The sequence below is a fragment of the Mirounga angustirostris genome, unplaced genomic scaffold (assembly GCF_029215605.1).
Source record: "Mirounga angustirostris isolate CCGP_5_RB_7025 unplaced genomic scaffold, mMirAng1.0.hap1 SCAF_5, whole genome shotgun sequence".
Taxonomy (NCBI): domain Eukaryota; kingdom Metazoa; phylum Chordata; class Mammalia; order Carnivora; family Phocidae; genus Mirounga; species Mirounga angustirostris.
The window spans coordinates 56,905,710-56,925,950 of record NW_026991713.1 but is presented as its reverse complement, the minus strand read 5'-3'; the positions used below and the strand labels follow the sequence as shown (position 1 = coordinate 56,925,950).

The 20,241-nt window shown below is 55.4% G+C and overlaps 2 protein-coding genes across 10 annotated transcripts; one reads left to right on the top strand and one right to left on the bottom strand.

Moving 5' to 3' along the window:
• The first annotated feature begins 1,762 nt into the window (after positions 1 to 1,762).
• LOC123843587 (solute carrier family 26 member 10-like) lies at positions 1,763 to 8,897 on the top strand. 8 transcript variants are annotated; one of them, XM_045873103.3, is made up of 18 exons: positions 1,763 to 2,141; positions 2,651 to 2,761; positions 3,378 to 3,535; positions 3,670 to 3,834; positions 4,113 to 4,265; positions 4,998 to 5,080; positions 5,226 to 5,373; positions 5,490 to 5,603; positions 6,322 to 6,399; positions 6,489 to 6,584; positions 6,991 to 7,097; positions 7,208 to 7,277; positions 7,350 to 7,466; positions 7,589 to 7,619; positions 7,699 to 7,781; positions 7,874 to 7,928; positions 8,047 to 8,153; positions 8,467 to 8,605. In XM_045873103.3, the coding sequence occupies exons 1-18, from the start codon at positions 1,799 to 1,801 to the stop codon at positions 8,503 to 8,505; spliced, it is 2,058 nt and encodes a 685-aa protein (XP_045729059.2). In that variant the 5' UTR covers positions 1,763 to 1,798; the 3' UTR covers positions 8,506 to 8,605. The 8 variants fall into 8 exon arrangements, with proteins under 8 accessions (XP_045729059.2, XP_064447068.1, XP_064447069.1 ...); XM_064590998.1 differs by having other exon boundaries at positions 7,699 to 7,793; XM_064590999.1 differs by having other exon boundaries at positions 7,699 to 7,793; positions 8,047 to 8,214.
• A 334-nt stretch (positions 8,898 to 9,231) lies between these two features.
• B4GALNT1 (beta-1,4-N-acetyl-galactosaminyltransferase 1) lies at positions 9,232 to 14,630 on the bottom strand. Of its 2 annotated transcripts, none has more exons than XM_064591002.1 (10): positions 14,413 to 14,630; positions 13,703 to 13,867; positions 13,486 to 13,592; positions 12,973 to 13,013; positions 12,657 to 12,837; positions 11,519 to 11,617; positions 11,189 to 11,379; positions 10,599 to 10,740; positions 10,064 to 10,336; positions 9,232 to 9,449 (listed from the first exon to the last, which is right to left on the bottom strand). In XM_064591002.1, the coding sequence occupies exons 1-10, from the start codon at positions 14,628 to 14,630 to the stop codon at positions 9,232 to 9,234; spliced, it is 1,635 nt and encodes a 544-aa protein (XP_064447072.1). The 2 variants fall into 2 exon arrangements, with proteins under 2 accessions (XP_064447072.1, XP_064447071.1); XM_064591001.1 differs by having other exon boundaries at positions 10,064 to 10,304; positions 10,600 to 10,740.
• Positions 14,631 to 20,241: the final 5,611 nt, after the last annotated feature.

Below are 20,241 nucleotides of genomic sequence, written 5' to 3'. Positions count from 1 at the left end.
GGCTGCTGTATTGGCAGAGGGAAGGGGAAGTGGGGTGAGACGATGGGGAGAAATCCACTGGCCTGCGGACGGTCTGGTGATAAGAAGACACACGGTGTTGCTGCCTGTGTCCCTCACCTGCAGTTGCGGCATCTCGCAGTCCAGGCCTGGAACTTGGAAAACCCTAGATCCGTGATATATCCTCCCCTTTCCCAGCCTGCTTTCTCTTCCATCTGGCCTCCATTCTAGACCCCACTGGAAAGCCCAGTGTAGTGTGACTTCCCACCATCTCCCCAGCACCCAGATTCTAAAGCACTAAATGCCCAAGTACCTTTCCTTCTGAGGCCTCCATGCTCAGCTGAGGGAGAATGGGGAGGTGGAGAGGATGCTGGGGCCTGTGTCTCTTTTTGGCTCTGGGTTCTCCTTTTTGCCGTCTGCGAGGTCACAAGGCATATCCGTAGTGAGCAGGAAAGGATTCTTCTTCAAGCCACAGACCCAAGAGTGGACAGCCCTCCCAACTTCTGGGATAGCCCCTGGGATGGAGAAAGCCAAACATGCAGAGATCCATATCCAGATGCCCTGTCCTGGGTCCTTGGGCATCTGTGTGTCCACTGTGTCCATTCGTCCCCTGGGCTTGGTCACGTGTACTTGGGCTTCCTCAGCAGACAATAGGCTGCTGGGGTGGGATGGTTAGGAGGAGCTGGAGCCTCCCTGTGGGCCTGAGGTCCCTCTGGCCGACAATGGGGGGAGGGACCTTTAAGGGGGGGACAGGACGTACAGCCCAGATAAGACTTCTGGGGAACAATAGGAGGAATTGAAGAGGGGAGACCCACCCTCACTGTACCCCACCCCCAGGGCTTTGGGGTCAGGGACTGGGGACCAGAGGGTGATGGGGAGAAATGCCAAGTATTCTTGTAAATGGAGGAGGGGGTGGGGAAAATAGCAGGATTCTGGATCCCAGAACCTTTGTATCTCTTGAGGGACCACAGAGGTACATGAGGTGGGTGCATGACCCATTTGAACTTAATTTAACCACAGATGTGTTTTGGAGTGCCAACTTTGTAAATAGCACTTGAATGTAATAAATGGCACTTCAAGTTTTTTGGTTTCTAAGAAGTAAAAATCAAAATTTGCGATCAGTTCAGTATTTCCTCTGAAGCCCTGAACTGGGAATTGAGGCCCAGCTCCCAGTAGAGGTGTGGGTGGTGGTTCTCTGTCATCCCTGTCCCATACTGTAGCTGAGCCGCATCTTGGCAGGCTGTGAGACTGCTCTGCCAACAGAGCCTCTTGCATCTCTTGGGACAAGCTGTATACCCCATGAGGATTTGGGTCTGGGGGAGAAGGCATGTGTGTGTTGGGGGGCACACTGAATCTTCTTGGGGAGAACGCAGAGGCTCTGGAAATGATGGGTCACTCTGGAAGAGCCAGCTATCTCCTCCCAAAGGGCCAACGGGGAAAGAGCCCACAGCCAGGAGGCCAGAGTCAAAAGGCTTAGGAGTGGTAAAAAGTGGGTGTTGGGTGTTGAGAGTGCGCTGTATCTCTTGTCCCTACACCTCTCCACACACCGTCCCCCTTCCCCCGCCCTCGCCCCACCCCAGCAGGCTCCAGAGCGAGCGGTCCCGCCAAGGATGTCTCAGGAAACACCTAACCTAGAGACGCCCTCTCCCCAAGCCTTTGCCATCTCCGGGCCCTTGAAGGTCCCCCATGAGAGGGCGCCCTCCGGGGCCGGATTGGGCCCTGCTTCACGGAGGCGGGACTCAGGGCTAGCGGGTGGAGGGGTATTTAAGACTAGGCGGGGTTGGAGGTGGCCAAGGGCAAAATGACTGGGCTACCGGGCGCCAGGACCTGCCCATGCCTGGGAGAGGCCTCCGACCTGAAGATCCCCCTGGGCGCCAAGTTCAGGGAACCGCTCACCGAGGCTCGGTTCCAGCAGCTCTTCGGGGACGCAGAGCAGGAGCCGGAGCTACTCGCCGAGCCCCGCTTGTCGCGTCTGTGCAGACGGTGGAGGCGGCGGGCCCGCGCTGGCTCCGGACCGGGGGCGTGGCGCCTGCTGCTGGCGCGGCTGCCCCCGCTGCGTTGGCTGCCCCACTACCGCTGGCGGGCCTGGCTGCTCGGGGATGCCGTGGCCGGAGTGACCGTGGGCATCGTGCACGTGCCCCAGGGTGAGCGGCCCCAACACTAGCCTGTCTGGGGCCGGAGCTCTGGAGGGCGTCGGGAAGGCGCAGGAGCTGGGAACCCGGGAGCGAGAGGATGGGTGGTGTGGCTGAGGGTTCGGAGACAGGATCTGAGACCAAGTTCTGGGTAAGGACTACCGAGCCGCATCAGATACCCTACCCCCAGCTCCCTTCATTTGCGCAATCCTTCGAGAAGTCTTGGACACGTTCCGGGTCAGGGAACTGGAGAGAGGCACAACACCTGCTTCCCCCCCGCCCCCCACTCCCACCCCCCTGTCTGGGCCGACACGGATCTGTGACCTTGTCTGCCCCAGGACCTCCCACCGAGGCCTGTTAACCTCTTGGTTCCCTCATGTGGCATGATTTAGCGTCTCCATGCCAACCTCTAAGACTGTGGGTAGAGAGGGGGGCGTTCTGGAGGCTGGTCACCTGCCCCCAGCCACCCCCCCCCCCCACAACACACATCCCGAAGATCTTTCCTTCCACTTCTCCCCCAGGCATGGCTTTTGCCCTCCTGACCTCCGTGCCTCCAGTGTTCGGACTCTACACTTCTTTCTTCCCCGTCCTCATTTACACCTTGTTGGGTACTGGGAGACACCTGTCCACCGGTGAGTGACCCGGTGACTCCTCTCCTTCTCTGTGGGGTGAAAATGGACAGGGGTTTGAGGCTTCGGTTCTTGCGAGCTCCTTAGCTCTTATTCCCCTCTTCCACTCCCCTGCTTCCCTTCCGCCTCTGCAGTTACCCTGCCAGGAACCTCGGACCTAGGCAAGGCTTGCTGGTTGGAGGGGGAGGGGGTGCTGAGTGGGTGCAAAGAGAAGGGAGTGTCCTCGGACTTTACTTCCCCCATGAAATTTGGTTTACATGAACATCTCCGGGACTTGGAAGAGGGGTAAAGAGCTGCGCGGTCCCCCAGAAGAGCGCGCGGTCCCCTAGAGGAGCGGGCGGTCCCCCAGGGGAGCGCGCGGTCCGCGGGGCGCCTGCAGGAGGAGGCCGCGAGGCCGCTAGGGGGCAGTATTTGCAGGCGGCCGCTCCCTCCTCTCCTCCCTCGCCGCGGGTTCCCGGCTGCTGCACTAGCTCTCCGCCCCACTGCCTTCACCTGAGCAGCGGCCGTCTGGGAAAGCGGGGTCTGACGACCGCAGCCCGGCAGAGGGCGCCGAGCCTGGGCGGTCACCGCGCCCCAGGCGGCACAGCTGGTGATCTCCGCGTTTGTCCCCCGGCCCTAGGAACTTTCGCGGTTCTCAGCCTCATGACGGGCTCGGCCGTGGAGCGGCTGGTGCCTGAACCCCTCGGGGGTAACCTGAGTGGAATCGAGAGGGAACAGTTGGACGCTCAGCGGGTTGGGGCGGCTGCAGCCTTGGCCTTCGGAAGCGGGGCGCTGATGGTGAGGGAGGCCCCTGGGGAATTGGGCCAGGAGCGAGGGAGGGACAAGTGTCCCGCGTGGGTGTAGGCGGGAGGGGTGCGCTCCGGCGGGTCCGCTCCCGCTCCCGCAGTGACTGCGCATCTCCTCCCCCGCAGCTGGGCATGTTCGCGCTGCAGCTCGGCGTCCTGTCCACCTTTCTGTCGGAGCCTGTGGTCAAAGCGCTGACCAGCGGGGCCGCGCTGCACGTGCTCGTGTCCCAACTGCCGAGCCTTTTAGGGTTGCCCCTCCCGCGCCAGATTGGCTGCTTCGCTCTCTTCAAGGTGGGGGTGGAGAAGAGCGGAGAAGCGGCTTCTAGCGGTCCTGGGAAGAGGGAAACCTGGGAAGGAAGGAAGGAAGGAAGGAGGGAAGGAAGGACGGCGCGTGGAGGGCTAGAGGGTGACGGGGGCGGAGGGAAGGTTAGAGCCACCTGGCTGAATGAGGGTCGCTGCGGAGGTGGAAGCCCTGATGGGAGCCGGGAGGCCTTGCCTCGGCCGGGTGGGTCCGCGCCGGGGGCAGTCGAGCCTGGCCCTGGGCCGTCGCTCACCGCCCCTGCCCGCAGACACTGGCCGCCGTGCTGACCGCGCTGCCCAGGAGCAGTCCGGCCGAACTGACCATCTCGGCACTCAGCCTGGCGCTGCTCGTGCCGGTCAAGGAATTGAACGTGAGATTCCGAGACAAGCTACCCACCCCGATCCCAGGGGAAATCGTCATGGTGAGGATGGCTCCGGGGTCCGGGGGCCCCCTGCACCGCACAGACCCTGCCCATCCCGTAGGAGCTGCCCGCTGCCGCCCCCTGGTGGAACGCAGCGAGCTTACAGATGAGAAGTCCTCCGCATCCGTGTCCCTTTCCAGGCCTCTTCCCAGAACATTTTGACCCTCCGGAATTCCCCAAGCACACGGTCCCATTTCTCGCACGAAGCCTCTTCGGGACCTCTTAGAATGTCTTCTTCCTGCTTACAGCGCTCCCTTGCGGTGTCGCCCGCCACAGCACACTCCACTCACATCTCTCCCCTCACCCGGCCCTTCACTGTTCACGGTTTCTCTCCCTTCCCACGCCCACTACATTTCTCTCTCTCCCCAACTGAATAAGTGTTCCGCGTCTCCAACCACACGCCATCTATGCCTAGATATAGCCCAGCTCTCCTACTTAGAATGGCTCGGTATACTTCCTGATATCCACGATCCCTCCTGGGAGCCCCTATTCCTTCCTCCGGTCCATCTCTTTCCATAACCTTGGGTAGGCCTCATTCCTCTTTCCCATCCCCACCGCCCTCCACTCTAAAGGGGCTGTCAGGCACCCATCCCAAACACATCCCAGCGCCCCCAGGGGCTGAGCCTCTGCAAACCCCTAACAGCTGCCTTAGGATCCTCTCTCCTGTGAAGCTTTTTCTAGCCTCAGCCGGGAAGCCCATCTCCTGCCATGCCCTGATTTGCTCTTTCCCAGGTGCTTCTGGCCTCTGTGCTCTGCTTCACCTCTTCCCTGGACACAAGATACAACGTCCAGATAGTGGGGCTGCTGCCTAGAGGGTAAGGGAATCAAGACACCAGACTGCTCTTCTCCCACTTCTCCCACCCAACACTTCCTCTTGATGCGCCCCACCCTGTTTCCTCTGTCTTCCCCATATCCTTCTTAGACCCAACCCATCCTCACCCTGGATCCCTCTCTCTCCAGATTCCCTCAACTCCACCTCCCCAACCTGGCTGCGCTGCCCAGGCTTCTGGCCGACTCGCTGCCCGTGGCACTGGTCACTTTTGCTGTGTCCGCCTCCCTGGCCTCCATCTATGCAGACAAGTATAGCTACACTATTGACTCCAACCAGGTGTGACTCTGCCTGAGGACCCCAATACATTCAGGAGACACCCCCCTAATCTGATGTTCCTCCTTCCCCCCATGCCCTTGTCTCTCTCCTCTTCATCTCTCACTGCGTCCCTCCAGGAGCTCTTGGCCCATGGTGTCTCCAACCTCATCTCCTCCCTCTTCTCCTGCTTTCCCAACTCTGCCACACTGGCCACCACCAGCCTACTCGTGGATGCTGGTGGGAACACACAGGTAAGAGCATGTCCTTGGGTGAAGAGAAAGGGGGGTGCGTATGCAGGTTGGGGTGGTGGTGGAGAAACAGGTGGAGGATTGGTAGATACCCAGAGGGCAGCCGTATAGAGGAGGATAGGAGTCTGTGAGGCAGAGTGAGGGGGTGGGAGTTTCTGATAGGAGAGATAGAAGATAACAAAGCTCCTTTAAGACCTTTGTGGACTCTAAGCACTGAAAAAGTTTACGGTGCCCCACATGTAGCTCAAAATAAAAACAAAACTGGACTGTAAAATAAATTTGAGAGACAAACTTCTGATTTCCCCCCACCCCCACAACAGGGACATTTTCTTTTGAAAAGAAATATCACACATGAAAGTCTCCCCCTAATATTTCTGGTTTCCTACTCTGCCAGTCCCCTAAGAATGTGGTGAGCCTGCTTTTAGGGTAATCCAACAGTGGCTTTTAAGATGGACACGGGCTACAAAAATAAGGAAGTTGAACTACATCTAGGTAAGAGACTGGAGAATGAGAGGCATTTCATTGGGAGAGGGCAAAGGTAGGTGTGAGAGGCAGAATAGCAAGAAGGGAGTGGGAAACTGAGGAATATCTTCATGGAAGGGGATTTGGGAGGAGGGAGACTTCCAAGGAAGGTGAGGCAGAGTGGGCAGGGCGGCCAGCTGTCACACAGGGGTGGATGAGGTCCCCTTGCTTCTCTGCTTCCATCCCTCCTTCTTTCTAGCTGGCAGGCCTCTTCTCCTGCATAGTCGTCCTCTCGGTGCTGCTGTGGCTGGGGCCCTTCTTCTATTATCTGCCCAAGGTAAGGAACAGAGGAGGTATGGGGGTGGCTGGGAGGGCTGGCTATATTCCAGGACATTGGGGCGGTCAGCTTGCCTCCTCTGCCCCAAGGCTGTCCTGGCCTGCATCAACATCTCCAGCATGCGCCAGATGTTCTTCCAGATGCAGGAACTTCCACAACTATGGCGCATCAGCCGCATGGACTTTGTGAGAAGTGGCAGGATTACCCCAGATTGCCCCCTCCCATTTCCCAGCATCCCCAGCTTCTGCCCTGGTTTGCAGCTAATTGTCCTGGTCCTAAGTTCTGTAGTCCCCCCACTCTGCCCCCCTCAACATGCATACCTTCTAATCCCATTACTCAGACACAAGGTAGAGGGTGGGGTTTGAACCCCTTCAGGCCTGAATATTTGTACCTCCCCAGCTGGTGCAAGGTCTGGGGTCATTACATTTGGTGTATACCCCCTGTTGGGTCAGTCCTGTCCCCTCCTCCTGTCATTCTTTCTACCTTCTCCTGGGCCATCCCTCCCTATCGTTTGCCTTGGCCGGCACCGCCCGTGGACCTCTTTCCCTAGCAGTGATCGCCTGGCATTTCACTCCCGCCCCTGTCCTGCAGGCTGTATGGATGGTCACATGGGTGGCCGTAGTGATCCTGAGTGTGGACCTGGGCCTGGCCATTGGTGTGGTCTTCTCCATGATGACTGTGGTCTGCCGCACCCAGAGGTGGGAGGAGAGATGAGAGGAGTTGGGAAGAGCGGCGGGGAGAGAACAGGTGCCTGGGGTGACTCTCCAGCCAGGTCAGGCTGGGAATCTGACCCCAGCTTCCTGCCCAGGGTGCAGTGCCTGGCACTTGGACTTGCCGAGGGGACGGAGCTCTACAGACCACTCAGAGAGAGCCACAAGGTGGGTGGGCTGCAGATGAAGAGGGAAGGGAAGACTAGACCCGGGTGTTTTTCTGACCCTCTGCCCTCTTAGCTCCTCAAGGTCCCGGGGCTCTGCATCCTGAGCTATCCATCACCGCTCTACTTTGGGACCCGTGGGCAGTTTCGCCGTAGCCTGGAGTGGCACCTGGGGCTTGGAGAAGGAGGCAAGGTGAGAGACCTGGTCAGAGGGGAGCGCGGCTTCTCTGGGCGAGGGCGGCGGGTGCGTCTTCTGAAGGGGCGCACGTTCATGCTTGTGTCTTGGAGATGGTAACTGCCCTTCTCTACTCACAGGGAGCTCCAAAGACTAGCCCACCTGATGCAGGTGAGACGGGGTGACAAGGAGGGAGACTTGGGCGCGACCCGCGGGGGCGTCCGGCTACCCCTGTCTTCTCCCATCCTAGTTGCTGAGCCCGTCAGAGTGGTGGTCCTAGACTGCAGCGGTATCGCCTTTGCAGATGCTGCTGGAGCCAGAGAAGTGCTACAGGTCAGGGGCGGGGTAGGTTGAGGAGAAAGTCCCCTTAGTATCCCATGCATACCCTCTGATGTAGGATTTGACCCCCTGCCCCATCTCCACAGCTGGCCAGCCGATGCCGAGATGCTGGGATCCACCTTCTCCTGGCTCAGTGTAATGGTGAGAGGTGTGGAGGCTGGAGGGACCTGGAGCCTGGGGAATGACCGGACACTTGGGGGAGGGAAAAGGACACGGTGTGGATTTAAGAGCTAAGAACCTCACCCGCCTCTCTACACAGCCTCAGTGCTGGGGACACTGACCCAGGCAGGACTCCTGGACAGAGTGACCCCAGAACAGCTGTTTGTTAGTGTCCAGGATGCAGCTGCTCATGCCCTGGAGAGACTGGTGAGGGGGCAATAGCAACAGGAGTGAAATCCAAGAGGTGCTGGGCTATAGCAGGTCACATGTGAGTCAGTGGCTGAGGACCTAGGCCGAGGGTTTTGGGCAGGGGACTGAGAAGGAACCTAGAGGAGGGAGGGGGGATGAAATGATGAGTCAATTTAAGGCGAAGCCAGGGAGATGGGGCCCAGCTCTGCATGAAGAACTGAGGAGCTAAGATTTCAAAGTGGGGTGGTGTGCCCCTCAGAGGGCTGCCAAATGCTGAGTGAGGGAGCACGGTACTTAAGCTGTCCCTGACACGTTCCCCTCTCTTTTCCAGGAGCCTACTGGTCCAAAGACTTGCACAGTGTGGGTCTGACCCAGTCATCTGGAGTGTGGAGGGCCCCAGCAATATGTGTGTGTGGAGTCCCCTTACTTCATGTAACTAATAAAATAAAGCTGAGAGCCTCTGGGGTTCATGAAGTGAGCCTGGGTGTCCGCACACTGAGCCCTGGTGCCCCTTTCTCCATGCCCACAGCACTGCAGACACAACTAAAAATGGCTTTCACTTGTGTGTTCACCAGCCCTCACCCCAGCTCCAGAGTCACCAGTTCTCTCCATGGGGTGGAGGAGGGGGTTGGGGCTGGAGCCTATGCACAGAGTCCTGGGTCCAGAGATGAGGGAGAGGGGCACAGCCCTGGGAACACACGTGGGGGGGCTTCCCCACCCCCTCAGTCCCAAGGAGATGAGAGGAGAGTATTTCCACTTTAGGTTCTTAGAGTCCCCATGGGCTCTTTGGCACTTGGAAAGTTGACCCCCCCCCCCACTTCCTGCCCCATGAGAAGGAGGCAGGGGGAGGACTTGGCACTGGCTGTGGGATGAGTTATGGCTCCATCACGTACCTAACCCTGGGCACTCGCAGAAAGGAGGAGTGTCACCAGGACAAGCCCCTATTTGGGATCAGATTCTGAAGGGGATCAGGGACAGTCAGTGGAGTGGTCACCGGGTGGTGGGGTTGGCTAGAAATTCCTGGGATTTTCTAGAAATTCCTGGCAGGGAAAAGGAGGCAGGCCCAGCCTGACAGTTTGAAGGCCCCTCGTGGCCATCATTCCGAGGTCATGCACTGCAGCCGGTGTTTGAAGAAGAGTAGGCGATGTTTGGCCACCTGACTTTCATCCAGTGATCCTGGGTAACGGTACCGGGCGTAAGTCTCTGCCCCCACATCCCTTGATGTCCAAGGCAGCTTCAGCTTAGATGCATGATCCACAACGACGTCTGAGCAGGAGCCCACTCGAAGGGAACCAAGCCCATCCAGGAAGAATTCTGGGGGAGGGGGGGGTAAGGGAGTACACAGTGAAAGGTCTGAAGCTTATAGAAGGCCAACCCTTAAGGGAGAACTGAGATTTGGGGTGTGGAGGGTGCACAGGCAAGGACCCCGTTTCTGAGGGCCTTGGGCTAGTAATTAATTTTGGGGGCTCTTCTGTAAAATAGAGTCAACGTACCTACCTTGTGCTTTGATAAGGTACCCTCCTCCCCACCTCCCCAACACACACCTAAAGGTTCAATAGATACTGAATGGGCTGCTCCAGGAGTGTGGTCTGAACCAGGGGAAGCGGCTAGGAGTGGAGTAAAGGGGGCGGGGACAGTGGTGGGGCAGTTAAAGGTGGACCCAGTGGCTGTGCTGGGCGTGGAGGTTTAAATGGTGTACGGGCCGGGAGGGTGGGAGCTCTGTCTCTTGCCAGGGCGCAGATCTTGGTAAATCTTCGCAGAACTGCCCACAGGGGTCCTGGGTGCCAGCCGTGGGCTCCACGGGAGGAGGTGGGGGGTGGGCGTAGGAGTAGCGGTACCTTTGGAGCCTCGCCCAGCGCGCCGCCCCCCACCCCGCCACCCCGGGGTCCCTGCTGGTCCGGGCCGGACCGGGAGGGGGCGCCACTCACCGAGATGCGCCACGCGGCTGAGGCGTGGGTCGAAACCGACCTCGCGCACCTTGTCGGTGCGCGCCAGGAAGAAGTTGACCACGCCGTCCGTGACCACGCAGCCTGGAAAGCCGACGAGCTCGTGGTGGAAGCCGCGCCTTTGCCGGAGGCAGTTCCCGCGGCCCGGCGCGCCGGGCTCCACGCTCAGCATTTGCCGGTAGGTGGTGGCGAAGCCGGAGATCTCGCGCACAGCGCCGCCGACCTGCGGGGAGTGGGAGGACGGCTCCAGGCGGGACGGGGAGTGTCGGGGGGTGGGGGCCAGATCTGTGCCCGCTCCCCGGGGCCGTTCCCCTGCCCCGTCCTCCTCTGCTCCACCCCTGCAGGACCCGGACTGTCCCCCAGGCTCCGCCGCGTCGTCCCCTGTCCGGCGCAGGGCCGTCCGCCCTCGCCCGGGTCTCCCCCGCCGCTGCCTCAGCCTGCTGGAGGCCCTCCTCCTCCCACCGCACGTCCTGCGGGCCCACCTCCTCCCACCCCACATCCTGCGGGCCCTCCCCTACCAGGTCCAGCGGCGTCCGCTCCAGCACGTCCACAAGCCTCTCCAGCCGCGTCCGCGCCGTGAAGACGAAGTCGTCGTCCACCCACAGGACGTACTTGGTGGTTACTTGGGATACGGCCAAGTTCCGGCCTGCGAACCAGCCCTGGGGGAAGGGTGTACATGGTTAGTGAGTCTGTAGAGATAGGACGCAACCCCTCTGCCACCTTTCATCCTCTCTCCTGACGCCTCTAAACGGTCCAGTGCCCACGAATGGCTCAGAGCGAGGTAAAAAGTGCAGTTTCCCACTGCCAGGCGTTCTGAGTCAGTGTTCCGGGAGGTGTTAGAACGCGTTTAACTCATGCGTGCACCCATTCATTCATTCACCTATTTATTGAGCGCTCCCTAGGTGCTCAGCACATTCTAAGAATGCAGTACGAATAAGATAGGCACGATTTCTGTCCCACGGAGCTTACGTTCCAGGAACTGCCATGCCTAACAGGCACCCCGGTAATTCTGAAATTACAGGTAGGTAGTCCTGGGATCACTACTCTGGAGACTTCAGACTGAGGGCGCGCCCTATGGCGCGCGGTTCAGCCTCGCTGGCTGCGCACCTTGCCAAAAGGCATGAGATAGTGCTCGATGTGGGGGCCGCTAATGCTCTCTGGCTTGTCGCTGTCGTCGGCGATGACCACGGTGACCGTTGGGTAGAAGCGGCGGATGCTGGCGATGAGTGTCCGTAGCCGATTGTAACGCAGGAAGGTCTTAGTAGCGATGGTGACCAGGGCGCTGATGTTGTACTGGGCTGGGAGTGAGGGAGAGGGTTAGGTGCAGAGAACGAGAGTGGGAAGTGAGGAGCAGGAAGACGTCTTCTCCTAGGGCCTCCCTCTTCCAGCTTCTCCCCACCAGACCTGGATTTAGGTCCTAGCGCGTACCAGCCTCACCTCCCTGGGGTAGAGACCCAGATGGGTACAGCCGAGGGTTGGGGGGGTGTCTTATTCGGATGGTAAAAGCAGCCTCATGTCCCTCCGTGGAGAACCGGACTGGGAAGAAAGGACACAAGTCATGGTCCTTAGGGCTGGGATAACATTCCCTTTTCAGTAAATCAGTATTTAAGTGCATACTCCTCCTGGGCCTGGTGGACAAGAATGCGAGGTTTTTACCTCCATGGCACTAACATTCTAATGGGTGGGAAAAGAAAATAAAAGATTTAATTTAAAAAAGAGATTTAGTGCTCGCTTCGGCAGCACATATACTAAAAAAGAGATTTAATGAAAAGCTAACATTTATTGAGCATTTACTATGGGCAGGTACTTTTTAAGTTACCTTAAATATAGGAACTCATTTAATCTTCACAAGCCCTATTAAGTAGATTCCTACTACAGAAAAAGGCATAGAGAAGTTAAGTAACTTGTCTCTATTTACACAACTCTTAAGCAACAAAACTGAGATAGGAACCTAGTCAGTCTGGTTCCAGGCTAAATAAATAAAATTCAGATACTGGTGAGCATTGAAGAGAAAATAAAACAAGTAATGTGATAGTGAAAAGGAGACATTTGAGCTGAGATCCAAATGACAAGAAGGATCCAGCCATGCAAAAATCTGGGGGAAGAGCATTCTAGGCAGAGGGAACAGCAAGCGCAAGGGCCCCAAAGTGGGAGCGGGTTTGGTGTGGCAAGTCTTGGAGCGAAGCAGGAGGGTTGTGTTTTGCCTCGTTTGCTAGAGGAGAAATGGGAGCTCTGGGAGATAAAGTCCCTTGCCCTCCAGTAAGTGGTGGGTTGGGAATAGAGCTCAAGTCTTCTGGCTCCTGGGGCAGGTCACTTCCTGGGGCCCTCACAGTTGGCCTGCAGGGGGGACACACCCAAAGCTCGGGTTTCCCTTTGGCCTGCTCTGGCCCCAGATGAACAAAGGCCCCTTCTCTCCCTCCCTGGTCCTGCTGGCCTAGCTGAAATGCCCATTGTGTGACTGGGTAGCTCTGGCCATTGCCCGAGTGTCTCCCACACCCTCTGCCATTTGCCCGCTCCAGCCTTTCTGGGCTCTCTGTTTAACCAGCCTGCCCCTGCCTCTGCCCAGGCCTCCCACCTGTGTCTGCTGTGTTTGCCTGGTAGCTTCGGCTGCTATAAGTGACCAGTTGAAGCTGCCGGTTGAGTTGGTCGAGCCCTGGGCTGGTGAGGGTGAGATCTGGCTGCCCCTCTCCAGTGAGAGTCACTCCAGTCACTTCCCCTGCCACATCCCAGGTGCCTAAGGAGGCGGTCAGGTTCACCTGGGAGAGGGGTTGGAGAGTACAGGGTGAGACCTCGGACCCGCCTCTTGCCTCCCTGGTTCCTCCATCCCTCCTTTGGCAGCCGGGGTCTCCCTCCAGCATCCACCTGGACTTCCCAGCCTCATTTCCACTTACCTGGTAAAGCTCCTGACCAGAAGCTGCCTGCAGGCTCAGCCCTGGGAGGAAGGAGAGGGAGTCAGAATCACAGACAGCCTTGAATTCTTCTTCCCTTTCTCTTCTCTCTTTCACCACACACAGCATGGACCTTCTCACCCATCCCTCTTTGTTGAGGCCACGGCAGGGCACATGTGGGTCGCAGCCTAGAGTAACTGATTTTTTACTCCTTCCCATCAAAGCAGTAGCTCTTTATGGCCTGCCCCACCTAGCCACCTGATCTTTGGTCAGTCAGCAAAGAAGAGATTTGTTTCCCCAAACCTCTCCAGTGACAGGCTTCTGCGATTCCTGACAACCCTAGAGGCCCTTCTGTCCTCACCTCCCACCTCATGAGCCCCCTTCTGATCCCAAGTCCCCCTTTCATCAGAAGTCCCCCACTTCCCTTTCCAATCTTCCTTCATTCTTCCTCAGCCAACCTTGAGCTCTGCCACCCCCACGGTGGCTTAGGTCATCTCCTAGGCCCGTTCTCCCCACCTGGCACCAAGATGCTCCGGAGGGGCTGGACTTCCACACCTTGCAGGGGGTACTGAAGAGGGGAGTTGGCAGGGGCTATGAGCAGCTGGTCCGCAGCAGACTGGCTCCTGGCAAGGGAGGACAGTGCAGGAATCAGGGGCAGAGGAGCTCTCCTTCCAGTCACACCCACCCTCCGGGCCTCCCCCTGCAAAGACACGCCCTCCTTTCAAGATGGTACCTGGAAAGGAAGGCCTGGAACTCTAGCTCCCTGGAGGCTGAGGCAGCCCTCAGCTCCTCAGGGTCAAAGGCCTTGGTGAAGTCAATGGCTCCAACCTGCCTCTGGAAGGGTAGGTAAAGGCTCCCTCCACTGGACTCACAACTACAGTTGTTCCCAGAGAGCTGCCTGGAGGGAGGACGAAGGGTCATCAGAGCCCAGCCATACAACTCCATTCACCCCACAAAACATTTACACAGTGCCCCACACCTTGGCTTTTCAATCCTGCCCATCCAGTGTCTGTCCCCTTAAACACTGCTCTTCAAATAGTCCCCAGGAGGAGAGACCACCAGTGGCATGACTCAGCTCCTAAATCTGAATTTTACAGAGGTGTAGAACAGGGTCAATTGCTAGAATTTCAGAGTTGCCTACCCACCATTCAGGACCCCACCTGGACACTCCTTTCATGGGGAGTCATCAGGACATCAGGAAGTCTTCCAGGGCCCTCCTCTGCCTGCACACCCTCCCCTCCACATCACCATGACAAGGTTCAGGGAGGAGAGAGATTTTTTCCCCCAGCCCAAGACTCAGAAACTACCCCCGCCCCCCGCCTCACCCCCACTCCCCAGCTAGTCAGGAGAACCCAGAGATCAGAGCTCAGCAGTGCAGGAAACAAAAGCTCCCCAGTCACCCCCAGCGAGTTCCGCTCTGCCGCCGCCACCCCTGGCACTCACCCCACCACTTGCTCTTTGATCCTGACCGGGATGTGTGCATAGCGGGGCTCGGGCGCAAGGTCTGGCAGTTCTGGTCTTGGGGGGGCCTGCAGGGGCGCCCACAGCGCAAGAGGTGCCCGGAGGCCCGGCGCGTCCCGGGTGCTCACGTACAAGAGCCCCAGCGAGGCGCAGGCAAGCAGCAGGACCAGCCCACAGAGGGCCCGGCGGCCCAGCCGCATCCTGGTGGACGGTAGGGGTGGGAGGGTGAGAAAGGTGTGGAGGGGAGGCATGGGCTGGGACCCTCGAGCCCCGCGGTTCTGGAGGCTCCTGCCAGCTTCCCGGGATGCTCTCCACATCTCGGCGCGCTAGGATTTGCACAGCGAATCGTTCCCCTGGCCCTCCTCCCTTCACTGCCCGGGCCCCGGGTCTCCCGGCCTCCTTTCTTCTCGCCTTCTCCCGCATCTCGGTTTCCTCTCACGCCCGAGGCCCGGCATGTTGATGCAAGAGACCGCTGGATGCGGTGCTTTCCTCGCGGCCGCCAATAAGTAGGAGTGCACTGCTTTCTTAGGGCAGCGGGCGTCCCCAGTCCCGCCGCCCCCCGCCCTGGCCCGCGTGTCCCCCACCCCTCGGTCCGAGCATCACCTGGCCCCCGGTGGGCTGCACAGGGCGGCTCCACACCTTGCCTGTCATGAAAAATGCAGAATCACGCCCGCGCTGTTGGGTGCCCCCGGCGGAGGTGACCGCGCGAGTGGCCTCGGGAAGCTGTGCGGGGGACCGGGGGGACCCGCGAGCGCGCCGCCTCCCGCCTCCAGCTCGGCCCCTCATCCCGCCCGGGCACTGACCTGTCTAACGCTCTAAGGCCGCCGCAAGATTTCAGTCCGGGCTGCTCCAGGCTCTCAGCCCCGGCCTGGGGGTCTTCATGCGGCTGGAGGCGGCCTGATCGGGGAGCCGGGCGTGAGCCTGTGCGGTGGGGATCCTCCTGCCTCCCGGGCTCGCCCAACCCCTCCCGCCTTCGGACGCTCCGGGCTTTGTAGACCACAGCGCGGGGTGGTTCTGGGCGTCTCCTGCGCGGGGGGATGGGGGTGGAGAACGGAGTTGAGAAACCGTGCATCCCAGCCCCAGAAACAAAGCCGGGGCTCCCCGGCACCCTGTCCCACTTGCCGGGAGGGGAGGGCTCAGGCCGCCGCCGGGTTGTTCGGATCGCTGCGCCGCGCGGCTCGGCTCCCGGGCTCGTCGCGGCGGAGGCTCGGGCTACGCGCGGGGAATGCGAGCGCCCGGGCGCCTTCTGGTGGGCGCAGAGGACATTGCGGGGGCGCCTCGAGAAGGTCCCTCTCCCGACCCTCCCAGCCCTTCGCCTGCAAACCTGGCGTCTCAAGGGCCTGCCCTCATCCCAGTCTATGCCCTAGTCGCACGGAGCCTCCCTCTCATCGAGGCTGTAACAGGATAGGGAATAAGGGCTTTGGGAGGCGATGGGGTGGGGGCGCCCTACAACCTCATTCCAAGGAAGGTTTGGGTAGTTAGGGTGAGATAAAAGAAACCAGACTAGATCCTGGAAAAGAAAGATTTTGTCTGGCTAACAAAGACAGGTTCACACCCTCCCTCCCATCCTCGCCTCCCCCGCAACACTCCCACCCCAATCATCTAACAAAGACTCGAGAAGTAATACAAAGGCCTGCTTCCCGTAACTGCTCCTCGTTGCAGATGCTGGAGGAAGTGGCTAAGTTGGCTGTAATTCTGCATGCAAGCCTTAGACCCATAGACTCCCTTCCCTACAGCAGGATTCAGGACACTACCCAAAGTCCTGTGGTTCCATGGTTCTAATAAAAGATGTATCAAAATCTAATAGGGAAAACAAGACACAATAAGAAATGTAGAACATAATGAAAACGCGGGGGGGAGAGGAGGATGGATTGTTGAATGAATTGTATACAAAGAATTGACTAATTAGATGAGGGGAAAGTGGGATTCTCAGTCTCTTTACACCAAAATAAATTCCAGATCTATCAAATATTTTAATATTAAAAACAAAACCAGAAAAGTAGTAAAGGAAATCATGGAGTTTTTGTGTTTTGTTTTGTTTTTTACAATCTTGGAGTGGGGGAAGAGATCTCTAAGCAAGATATAAAGGGAATAGCCTGTACCTCTGAAACAAATAATACATTATATATTAAAAAGAAGAAGAACAAGAACAAGAACAAGAACGAGAAGGAGAAGGCGAAGAAGATAGCAGGAGGGGAAGAATGAAGGGGGGGAAATCGGAGGGGGAGACGAACCATGAGAGATGATGGACTGAAAAACAAACGGAGGGTTCTAGAGGGGAGAGGGGTGGGAGGATGGGTTAGCCTGGTGATGGGTATTAAAGAGGGCACATTCTGCATGGAGCACTGGGTGTTATATGCAAACAATGAATCATGGAACACTGCATCAAAAACTAATGATGTAATGTATGGTGATTAACATAACATAATAATAATAAAAAAGATATAAAGGGGATAGTAAAAACTTGCCTATATAAAAACCATGAGTGAAGGAATTTCTATAAACAAACTTGAGATAAATGACAAACTGAAAAGAATCTTTCCAACATGTAAGACAGATAAAGGTCTATTTTCCTCAAGAGCTGTAAAACATCAATAAGAAAAAATGATCAACTACCCCAAATGGACAAAAATCAGGATTAGGCAGTTGACAGAAAAAGTGAAAATGACTTTTAAATATATGCAAGTATACTTGATCGTATTCATAATAAGTGAAATGCAAATTAGAACAACAGTGAAATTTTTAATTTTAATTTTTTAATTTTTTTAAAGATTTTATTTATTTATTTGAGACAGAGAGAATGAGAGAGACATAGAGCACATGGGAGGGGGGAGGGTCAGAGGGAGAAGCAGGCTCCCCGCCGAGCAGGGAGCCCCATGCGGGACTCGATCCAGGGACTCCAGGATCATGACCTGAGCCGAAGGCAGTCGCTTAACCAACTGAGCCACCCAGGCGCCCTATTTTTTAATTTTTTAAAGATTTTATTTATTTGAGAGAGAGAGAGAGAGAGCACGAGCAGGTGAGGAGCAAAGTGAGAGGGAGAAGCAGACTCTCTGCTGAGCAGGGAGCCTGATATTGGGCTCAGTCCCAGGACCTTGGGATCATGACCTGAGCCGAAGGCAGATGCTTCACTGACTGAACCAACTAGGTGCCCCAACAGTGAAATTTTTTAAACAAAATTATTGCAATATTATTGATTATATATTCCCTATGTTGCACTTTTTATCCCTGTGAGTTATTTGTAACTGGAAGTTTATACCTCTTAATTCTTTTCATCTATTTCACCTATCCCCCCACCCCGTGAAATGTTTTTTGATTACCAAATTAGTGAAGGTCAAGGTGTTTGCTAACACATTGTATGGTCAAGTATGTGGAGAAACAGCCTCTGCATACATTGTTGTGAGTGTAAATTGATACAACTTAGGAGAGCAATTGGCAAATCTCTTAACATTTAAAATGTTAATCACTTAAATTGTAAATATTAATCATTTAAAAATTTAAAGATATGGCTCCGTCAGACAATGGGGTACTGGGTTAAACTATACCTACTGATACTGAATGATTTCCAAAGTTGCTAAGCAAAAGCAAGCAGATTCTGAACAGCATATATAATTGGCTCCCATGTGTGGGTTTTAGCTTCTGGGCTTGGCCAAAGCCTGGGTATGAGGTGCTTCCATAACAGAAACCCGACACTGTGGGAATGGCTTTGGAACTGGGTCTTGGCCGAAGCAGGAAGGGAATTTGAGGAGTGTCAGTGAAGATGAAGAAACATTGAAGAGCTTGTTAGAAGCCGGATGGTCTTTAAGGATGTTGCAGTTGCAGGGAAGTGGGGAAAGTAGGGAAACTGAAGGAAAGGAGGTCTTGCTATGTTTGGCAATCTTGGCACCTGCGGTGGGGTGAGAGGTAGAAACTTCACCAAATGAACTGAGGATCTCACTGAGAAGATTTCTAAGCAGAATACTGAAGATGCCATCTAGTTTCTTCTTGCTGCTTAGAGTAAAAATGAAAAGCAAGAGATAAGCTAAAGGAAGGCAGGTTGAACAGAAAAGGGCTGGGGGTTGCTGGGTTTGATGATGCCTAGCCCCTCCAAGGACCAATGATACTAAAATCCAAAAATGGGGGTGCCTGGGTGGCTCAGTCGTTAAGCGTCTGCCTTCGGCTCAGGTCATGATCCCAGGGTCCTGGGATGGAGCCCCGCATCGGGCTCCCTGCTCTGTGGGAAGCCTGCTTCTCCCTTTCTCACTCCCCCTGCTGGTGTTCCCTCTCTCACTGTGTCTCTCTCAGTCAAATAAATAATTAAATCTTAAAAAAACATATTAAAAAAAAATCCAAAAATGGCTTCCAGGCAAAGATCATATCTAGGGAATCTTAAGAAAACAGGATCTGAAAATGATGCTAAGGGGGCGCCTGGGTGGCTCAGTCGTTAAGCGTCTGCCTTCGGCTCAGGTCATGATCCCAGGGTCCTGGGATCGAGCCCCGCATCGGGCTCCCTGCTCAGAGGGAAGCCTGCTTCTCCCTCTCCCACTTCCCCTGCTTGTGTTCCTGCTCTCGCTGTCTCTCTGTCAAATAAATAAATAAAATCTTTAAAAAAAAAAAAAAGAAAGAAAATGATGCTAAGGATGTGAATATAAATCTTTGTTAAGAAAGATCTAAGGTGGTGCCTGAGGGAGTGGTTCAGTCTGACAATAGGACTCCTAAGAAAGCATTGTCTGTCAGCAGTCTATGCAGAAGCCCAGAGTAGATAAGGGCTTATATCAATAATATTTGTGGCTATGGCTTTCATTTAATTAATGGTTAACCTCAGTAGGATTCATAGAAGACCCATAAAGATTTTAAGAGAACTGTTGGCAGAATTTTGTTGGTGATATACTAATTCTCTTATCATTCTGATAGAATGCATGTTTGCTGTTTAAAGGCCCCAAATTTGTGGTAATGTATTACATTGCAATCAATAACTAATACAGAATATTGTATAGCACTGAGAGTTAATGGTCTGCAACTATACACAATAACTCATAATGCTGAAAGAAAAAGCCAGACACAGATTACATTCCATATGATACTATTTATTAAATAGTATGATAACTATTTATTAAATACAGGCAAAACTAATGTATGATATTTGTAGTAAGGATCATAATTATCTCCAAGGGGAAGGATAGTATCTAGAAGGGGTCAAAGGGAATCTGGGTCCTGATATTAAAGTTATATTTCTACATCTGAGTGCTGATTATACAAACGTGTTTAGTTTGTGAAAATATGCTGAGCTGCAAACTTATAATCTGTATACTTTTCTGTATGTATATTATATATGAATACAAAGTTTAAAAACATGTGAGAACAACAACTGTAGTCTGCTTTTGGAAATATTCAGAAAGGATTTTCTTTGGGGTGCCTGGGTGGTTCAGTTGGTTAAGCGTCTGACTCTTGATTTTGGCTCAGGTCATGATCTCAGGGTTGGGAGATCGAGCCCTGCATTGGGCTCCGTATTGGGCCTGGGTGTGGAGACTGCTTGAGATTCTCTCTCTTCCTCTCCCTCTGCCCCTCCCCTGCTCTAGGAAAAAAAAAGAAAGAAAGAAAGAAAGGATTTCCTTTAAGCAGTACACAAAGTTGCAGTTGGGTGGTTTTTCTGACAGTCACCTTGGGTTACTCATGTCACTGCAGCCATCTGGCAGCTCAGCTGGGGCTGGATAGTACAAGTTGCCATCAGTGGGAGGTTGGTATTGGCTCTTGGTCGAACCTCTCGATTTATGTGGTCTTTTATCCTCCAGATAAGCTAACCTGGGGCATGGCAATGTCAGGGCAGCAAAT